The 9,479-nt window shown below is 35.4% G+C and overlaps 1 protein-coding gene across 1 annotated transcript; it reads left to right on the top strand.

The window, feature by feature from the left end:
* The first annotated feature begins 103 nt into the window (after positions 1–103).
* On the top strand, positions 104–1,832 carry LOC134790475 (protein arginine N-methyltransferase 1-like). The gene has a single exon (XM_063761281.1). It carries the CDS (start codon positions 186–188, stop codon positions 1,743–1,745), a length of 1,560 nt encoding a protein of 519 aa, XP_063617351.1. The 5' UTR covers positions 104–185; the 3' UTR covers positions 1,746–1,832.
* The last annotated feature ends 7,647 nt before the right edge of the window (positions 1,833–9,479 follow it).

Raw genomic sequence — 9,479 nt, 5'->3', positions numbered from 1 at the left:
AACTATGGTTACGATAATATCGATCCGTACTAGATAGCTACACGTTTGAAGTTAGCCTCTTGCAAAAAACGCCTTATAATCCAGCTGTCAACTGTCAATGTCAGTATAGCACATGGTTTCCACACTACTTTTATGATAAAAATAATTATAATCCGTGTTAGAGCCGATTCTTTATTAAAATCACCATGACTGACGTACCAGATTTAAGTAGCGATGAAGAGCAGTTCGAAGAAGATGAATGGCAGGAGATGGAAACGAGCGGCGCTTCGGTAACTTGTTTATATTGTGCCAATGTTTCTACATCCATAGAAGACGCCGTAAAACACTGCGAGAGTGCACATAACTTCAATTTAAACACATTGAAAGCAAAATTTAACATGGACTGCTATTCTTACATCAAGTTAATTAACTATATCAAGACGCACAAGCCGACAGCTGATGCCGTAATGAATGCGACCATAGCTTTGTGGGACGACGAGAAATATCTAAAACCGGTGGACAACGACGAATGGTTGATGTTTGACTTCGAATCGCTGGCCGATGCGCCTAGTTCTCCCCAATCCTACCACGCGAACGTCGAAAACGGCTTAGTCACACTAACGCAAAGCCATTTCCTAGAGCTTCAAAAAACAATACAAGTTCTGACTCAACAACTCAACGAAAGCAAAACCCATTTGCAAATGGCTAAAGAAGACATCGGCAAGATGCAGGCATCAATGAAAACCATTGTGGATGTGGGCTCAACTAATTCTAACGGAGAAAGCGCTATGATTGTTGACTGTGTTTCTAAAGTGCCTTTGGAAGATGACGAAGGTTATTTCAACACTTATGCACACTTCGGTATTCACTATGATATGCTCTCAGATAAAGTACGAACTGAAAGCTATAGAGATGCAATATTAAACAATAAAGAAACATTGAAGGATAAAATTGTTCTTGACTTGGGATGCGGCACGGGTATTCTCTCTATGTTTTCAGCGTCAGCCGGTGCTAAGAAAGTGTATGCATTAGATCAATCCGAAGTTGTGTATCATGCGATGGATATTATAAGAGAAAATAATTTACATGAAACAATAAAAGTAGTGAAAGGAAGATTGGAGAACACAAAGCTCGATGAAAAGGTTGATATAATTGTTTCTGAATGGATGGGTTATTTCCTGCTTTTCGAAGGCATGTTAGATAGTGTTATATATGCAAGAGATAACTGCCTTAAACCTGGAGGTTTATTATTACCTAACAGATGCAACATTAGTCTTGTAGCCAACGGAGATGTGGACACACATAAAAAGTTGATAGATTTCTGGTCAGATGTGTATGGATATAAAATGAATTGTATGAAGTCTGAAGTAGTCCGGGAAGCAAGCGTTGATGTTGTTGGATCTAAAAACATTTTATCAGAGCCATGTGTGGTCAAAGATATTGATATAAACACATGTGTTACAGATGTCATGGATTTCACCTCAACATTTAAACTTCCAATCACAAAGGATGGGTCATTGACGTCTCTTGTCGGTTATTTTGATACTTTCTTTGATCTTCCCAGTAAAGTTTCATTTTCTACCGGCCCACATACGACAGCCACACATTGGAAACAAACAGTCTTCTATTTTAGAGATTGTAAAGAAGTTAAACAAGGAGACGTTATTGAAGGCACAATTATTTGTAATCGGCAAAAAACTGATGTCAGAGCTTTGTCTGTACAAATTGATATATTTGGTAAAACCCATAAGTATATTTTAAGCTAGACCGTTTAATTTGTTATAGATATAACAATGACAGCATACCGTTTACTTTTAAGCATAAAATGTTTATTAGGGAGCGTTCAAGTATTACGTAACGCAATTTTTGGACATTTTTGACCCCCCCTCCCCCCATGTAACGCGCCGTAATGTTTTTCGGTACCCCCCCCCACCCCCCTAGTAAAACGTTACGTAACCACCAAGTGACCATTTTTTTTACCTAAAGGCCACAATTATGTGGCGTAAAGTACCGGAAAGTCGCTAAAATACCTTTGTTATTGTTTTAATCGCGTTAATATTATTAATTAACATTTGAAATGTCTAAAATTTTGAGAAAAAAATTTAAAAAATGCGTGAGAGAATCTCTCTACGCGACCTTTCTGAAGGGTTAAAAAACAATGTTACGTAACGCGTAGTTCAAACCCCCCCTCCCGCCCCTGTAACGCATCGTAACGTTTTACAAGACCCCCCTCCCCCCCAAATTCGTTACGTAATACTTGAACGCTCCCTTATCTGATTAAGTATAAATCTTAAACATCAGATCCTCAAAAAAAATTAGAATGTATATTGAGGCTTGTAAATTTTGTTGTGAAATGAAATGTTACCGCTGCTGATAATTTTGTTGCATTTAAAATTTATAACTCCTGCCAACTAGATGTATGATTATGAATGAAATATAGTCATTTTCTACGAAATTCTTTATTTTTATTTTACATATACACATACAGGTGTTTTATTCCTATTTACATAAATGTAGAAAAAGAATTATTTATTTAGGAAAATAATCACACATAAATTGAGATTTCACATAAAATGTAAATAGAGGTGCTACAGTAGAGACAAATAGTTAATAATTTATAAGACTGTCACTGATATAATATTTTATCAACATTTAATGCACAAGTTTATGCGCAATTATGAAAATGTTAGGAGCTTTAAAGTGCGTCAAGAGAAATCTAAATCAATATTACCTAATTAACATTTTCGGACACCCATTTTCAACATCGAAATAATCATGTTATCCACTTTCGAGATAGTTTTTTAAGAATAGGAAGTATTACGGCAATGTTGTGTCGCCAGAGTGCAGTACTAGCACAAACCGTGAACCATAGATAGAGTAACATATATATATACTATGGCTTAAACAATTTATTGACAAGTTTTCACAGATTATTTGTTACGAATAAATATGACATTTGATGCATCAAGGCGGTGTGTTTACTTGTTGTGCTAGTGGCGCTCCCTACGCAGAGTTTTGCGTAATATTTCCTATTGTATCTTGTGTCACACATTCGCGTTGTTGCTCTGAGATTAAACGTGACATGCGAAATTGCGAATGTGAGGGTTCCTTAACAGATTTTTTTTATAGTTAGTACAGTTACATTTAATAAGCTGTGCTAAAGGCTGTCAGGCTGAATGAATCGTTAAGTCTTATATACTGTCCGGTAAAGTTAAAATTGCATTTCACAAAGGCGTTCTTATATACAGGTGAATTTTAAATTCCAATTTAAATATGTTTTCGAACTCCATAAGTAACATGTGAACAATTCCTTGGACTGAGAGTTATCTAAGTATCTAAAGGGGCCCACAGATTACCAGTTCGCCGGACGATATCAATTCAGCCTGTCAGTTGTTCGGAGCTGTCAAATTTTGCGTTTAACTGACAGGCTGATATATCGTCCGGCGAACTGGTAATCAGTGAGGCCCACTTTTAAGATAACTTTTAAATAGTTACTCATCGAATTCGTTAACGCTTTTCTTGTTTTTGACAAGCTCGTCTCACACTTAGCGGGCGAATCACGCGATTAACACCACAAACTACTAAGAAGATACTTGATTAACGCACTAGCGTGGCCTGTACGCACGGTCATTTATCGCACCATTATTTCGCGCACTGAGGTCTACCTACTGTGAAAATTTTAACTTCGTTATCTGCCTCTTTATCGCTCGAGTATGCAGAGTGATTCTATATCACTCTGCACTAGCACAAACCGCTAACTACTTACCTCTAGGTAGATAAAGAAATTTTAATTGATTTTCGATTTTCGCGGTACCTACTCTGATTTTTGTTTTTATCGAGAGCGGAAATTTTACTGTTATCATCCTCTCATTGGTTCGTGGCTTGTGTGCGCGATTCGCGCTCTAAGTTTGGGCAGGCTTTTAAGTTTATTTCTAAAAATAATGTTTCTCTATTATAATCTCATAAATTGCTTTGCAGAAGATTTAGTAATTATATCTATAAATAAATCGTTATAATATTTCTCAATAAACATTAGGTACTTTAGAGAAAACAAATTCTTTAATTTTTTCGGTAAACTCCGAGTGAAGTCGGTCGCAAGCTATTTTTTACAGAAACAACATTCAACTATTAGGTATGTCCATAAGGCTCAATATTCTAAACTACATTTTCATAAAGCTATATTCCCAATCAGAATGGCGTTAATAAACCACATTCTAAGTAATATTTGATTAATCTTACGTTAAGTAAATACTATAAGTAGGTACACTACCGTACACAATATACAGATTTTTGATAAATCTAAATCTTTTTAGATAATAAATATATAAAAGATCTATTGTTAATAATTTACTACAATAAGCGTCACCAGTTGGTTAAATCTAAATCCTTACCATTCTTGCGATCATTATTCTAACTTTAGGGACCTAAAATGTATTCTGATTATGGTTTTTTGACTTGATATTCAATGAGAGTGGTCCCATGTACCTGAAAAACTAGGCCTCTGATAATAGATAAACCTAACTAACTTTAGGTATAGGTTCAAATTTTGAATCGTGATATTTTGGCATCTGTGAGTGGGATGATTAATACAAATGCTTTAATGTTGCCTCCACATTCACGCGTGAAAACGCTGGCCTTCTGTACGTCTACCACCAGTTTTGACATTGACATAACGCTCACGTCTACGTAATTTACTTTCTGTACATCTCGCTTGCACTAATATGCGAGTACGAGCGAGATGCATAGAAAGTAAGTTACGTATATAGACGTGAGCGTATATGTCAATGTCAAAACTGATGGTAGACGTACTGTTGCTATTTTCTTTTTTACCGAAACGCTGGTGCGTTACATTTAGAAAACCGCTGAAACACAACATTAAGAATTTGTAATCCATAAATTGTAAATACAGATGTCAATCACAATGAAAAAGATTTCATTCATCATCATCATTTCATTTCATTAAATTTTTTCACAATTTATAGATTGTAATAATGTGGTACGTCCCACAATAATAAAGGAAAAATATATTTACAATTAAGAATTTGTGTTTTCAAGAATATAAAAGCAATCCACCATGGCATATAGAAAGGAAAAACCTTGTTACTATAAGAATCCCATGCAAATATGACACAATATTTCATAGATATCATGTGCGTTCTACAAGCTTTTTATTTAATTTGAGGAGCAATGGGATAATGATTTTTAGTTAATTAATTTGCATAGGCGCAGTTAGAAAGAAAAGGGTTGTCACGATGACAAGTGCGGTGCTGCCATTTATCAAAGTTCCGCTGACTTGTGACTTCATACCATGGAAGCCTGTCATGGGTTTAGATTTCGCACCCAATTTTACGAAAGAATGTGGTGGAGTGTGGAGTGCTTATAAAACAAAATTTCAAACAACACGACTTATCCCATGCCTTTAGAGAGACTAATAGAAGGACGGTACATTTACTCTGGGTCCTCCGTAAAGTTATCATTTTAAATTCAAGTTTGTCTACCTACGCCGTGGCCGCCTAATTGCGTAAACCTTGTGCCATTCAGTCTAATTCATTCATTTCATTATGCATAAGTGACTACTTATTCTGTGTATCCTCTAGACCGCTTACCATGACTTGCGACTCCATTATTAGGTACCTATGTTAAGCGCGATTTCAGGTAGGTAAGTAGGTATAAGAGTGGCGCGCCCCAGCGCCAACGCAAGTTATGCTAAGCGGTCAGAATAGAAGTGAATTCTCGGATGTATTGTATAATTAATTATACTTTGTCTTAACTTTATTATAATTTGTAGTAATACAAATCCATCTGAATATTATCGGGGTGAAAATGACGTCAAACTCGCCATATAAATAAAATGACTTAGATTACAAACTTAAGTAAAGTCGTGCAATTTTAGAAATGTGGACCATTATAATATTTTGATATTTTATATTTTCAATCACCTCCATATATTTTTCCCATATATTTAAGCAACCAGTATGTACCTAAGTTCAGTTAATATAGGTATCTACAATATAGAAATCATTTAGGTTACTTATAGTTATACCGAGAATCCACTTCAAGGATTTAAATGACCGGAATTATTGGCAATAACATCATTAAATCTATAAGAATTCAAGTCCGTTTATCCATTTGTCTTGAGGTCTATACATTATAAGGAAATACCGGATTATTTACAATAGTAAGTTCATCCAATCCACATTTCAAGAGGAACTGACGCGGGGATAACGGTTAATGAGAGTTGAGTTGCTATTTAATTCCCGAAATCTTTTGTTTGGGTTTGTGAGCTCGTTCCTAGTACCTATACTTTGACTCGAAACCAATTACAGCTATATTATGCAATTCAACATCACACTTGTACTTATGAATATCAGCCCTGGAGCTAGATGTCTACATTTAATAAATACGAAGGGATCTCAAAAGCTGACCAAAATTGTATTCTGGATATCACTGTTATTATCCAGATTTTCATATGTAAGTACGAGTACCTACCTAAGTTCGTTTTAAAACTCTTTAATTGTATATGCGATTCATAAACTGTTAGGATTAATTTTCGCTACATTCGGTCAGTCGCGTCCAGTGTGCTCTTTGTGGAACATTGTAGTTGCCTCAGTGCGATAACCAGAAGGTTATAGGCCCTTCCACCGATACCGCACTGTTTCTGTACCTACATAATGTTAAGCAAATACAAGCATTTCATTTCCCAGTAAGAAAAGGGACAAATTATTCACGACAGTGGAAGGGCTTATACTTTTGAGAAATGACACGTCCACTGCTGGAATGCGATTCAAACTTACAAATTTGTCTAGTATGTATATACATAGGTACATACTTATATATGAAAAGCAGGATAAATGATTGTGAACTTGTGACTATTATAACGGGGACAATTATTATTTAACTAAATAATATACTATCTACATATTTTATCTACCTATATAAATATCTATTGAGAAAGTTAATATTATTTAAAAAAATGATTTCTTTTTAAATAACATTTGGTCAGGAATATCAATTCTCCAATTTAATCGGAAACATTAAAATTAATAAGCGTATTTTTCATATATTATGGGATAAGATTATACTAGTTAAGCTACATATATTATAATAAGTATATAGTATATAGACATGATTTATGTCTTATCCTCATAATGCCAAACGATCTATTTTTAGGACAGCAAAATTTATTGCCCTTTTTAAGTCCTAAAAAGTTTATTAAAGTCCTTTTCTTAGGACACTGACCGAATTGGGCCGTTAATCCACTTGTCCTAAATATAGATTTGACCTTCCGATGTCTTGTTATGATTATGACTATAGTACGGTTACCATCAGTTTGTCACTGACATAAACGCCGTCGAGAACGTAATTTACTGTCTATACATCCCGTTTGCACTAATATGCGAGTGCGAGCGAGATGTATAGAAAGTAAATTACGTTCTCGACGGCGTTTATGTCAGTGACAAACTGATGGTAACCGTATAGTTCTAATGATGTCGCGACGATTTCACCTCATCGCCTGTACACGCGACAGTAAAATTTAAAAAGGAATGAGTTGCTCCTTTACCAGCATTTTTTATACAAATATACATTAATTGCTAACTAATGTTTAGTTCAATAAATTGTTATGTACTTAAATGGAAACATGTGAACAAAATCTGTATAAATGCAAAGAAACTAATCGAACTTGTTGGAATGTGAAGGTGTTTTATATCTATAGGAGACTGCTCGTAATTTGACTACATTCCGTAATACCCAATAAAACAACATTATCATCATCATCATCAGCCTACTCTCGTCCACTGCTGGACATAGGCCTCTCCTATTGCACGCCATTGAGCACGATTTGCGGCAACTCTGATCCAGCTCTTGCCAGCCGCCTTGCGAAGGTCATCGCTCCATCTAGTCTGAGGGCGTCCTACGCTACGTTTGCCGATGCGCGGTCTCCACTCCAGAACTCGCCTACCCCAACGGTTATCGGTTCTACGGCTAATATGACCGGCCCACTGCCACTTCAGCTTGCTAATCCGGTGGGCTATGTCGACGACTTTAGTTCTCTGACGGATGACTTCATTTCGAATACGATCCCTCAGAGAGACTCCGAGCATAGCCCTTTCCATAGCTCGCTGAGCGACAACATAGGGTAGTTTAGCCGGTTGTCGGCCAGTTAAGCAAAATTTCGAATTCAAATGTATTTTATGAAAAATATATTCGACCAATCTTTGTCATTTTGTGATTTTTAGACTAAAAATATAATACACTTACCATGTTTGTATCAAAATCCGTTATTAATTACAACGTTTTGTTTGTATAATTAAAAATATGAAAAAGTAGCAATTTAGCTGGTTTTCGGACACTTTTTTTGGTTCTCGGCCGCTTGTTAACTAGTTGTCGGCCGCTGTTATTTATGTTTTTAAATGACTCTTATTTCACTATCAATATGAATTATTTTTGAATAAAACAACAAATATTCAATGGTACAATGTATTACATAAAGGAACGTTAATGGGAACTTTTATGGTACCTACATCTCGTAAAGAGTTTTCCAAAACATACTCAAAAATATTAAAATAAGACATTTTGTAGCCTAACTAGCAGCGTGCGTAAGTCCGGTGGTTTTTATGGGTCGGTAACACCCTTGAAGTTACAGGCATCCATAGGCTACGGCAACTACTTATCACCAGTAATATTTACCATTCTCTTTTCGGTGAAGGAAAATTTCGTGAAGAAATCGAATTAATTCCAAGAGACACATAGGTGGAAGGTCAGATGGCAGTCATTTTCGTAAAAACTATTAGGCTCCTATGAGTCGTGACAACGCTAGGAAGATCATGAAGACGTTACATTAAAATAACGAAAATTCTTCGCCGCTGATAGTCAAAAACTCATCTTTTTGAAGCATCTTGTTAATATAAAAATAGTGTAAAAATTATTTACTTTTCAAGGGCCGAAAACAAAATAAATTTTACTTGTTTCTCGGCCGTCATAAGTTAGCTAGGCCGAAAACTAACTTTTTATAATCCTGTTCTTGGCCGCCAAATACAAAAGATTTTAAAGCAGATTTTAACCAATTATTTGTTAATAAGCATGCGGCCGAGAACTAACTACATGAATTACTTGGATACAAATAAGTATTATTTGAAATATTTATTTTGTTGGCTGTCTTTTAATAGGAAAGATTAATCAATTAAAAATTACGTGCCTCAATCCTGTTCTCGGCCGGGCGGCCGAGAACTAAATATCTTTACGAAATTGCATTTAGTTACCCGACCATCAAATTTAATTGACTTATATAAAAAAAAATCGTACATTTAAATCATAATAACATAAATTCAACTTATCCACAATGCACATTAACATCAATAATGGCCTCAAACCCACGAAAACAATATTTTTACTTACCTTGAAAAAATATTGAATCACAATTTTTTTTACAAATTTGTCTAACATCCACACTTGCTAAATTGCTTTGGTGCACTGACGAGCCAATCAAAACGTTATCAAGC

The sequence above is a fragment of the Cydia splendana genome, chromosome 5 (genome assembly GCF_910591565.1).
Source record: "Cydia splendana chromosome 5, ilCydSple1.2, whole genome shotgun sequence".
In the NCBI taxonomy this organism is placed as follows: domain Eukaryota; kingdom Metazoa; phylum Arthropoda; class Insecta; order Lepidoptera; family Tortricidae; genus Cydia; species Cydia splendana.
The sequence above is the reverse complement of the archived record's forward strand: the minus strand, read 5'-3'. Positions and strand labels throughout refer to the sequence as shown.

Bases quoted from the DNA above. Each gene is read 5' to 3' on its own strand.
- LOC134790475 (XM_063761281.1), top strand. From the start codon at position 186: ATGACTGACGTACCAGATTTAAGTAGCGATGAAGAGCAGTTCGAAGAA.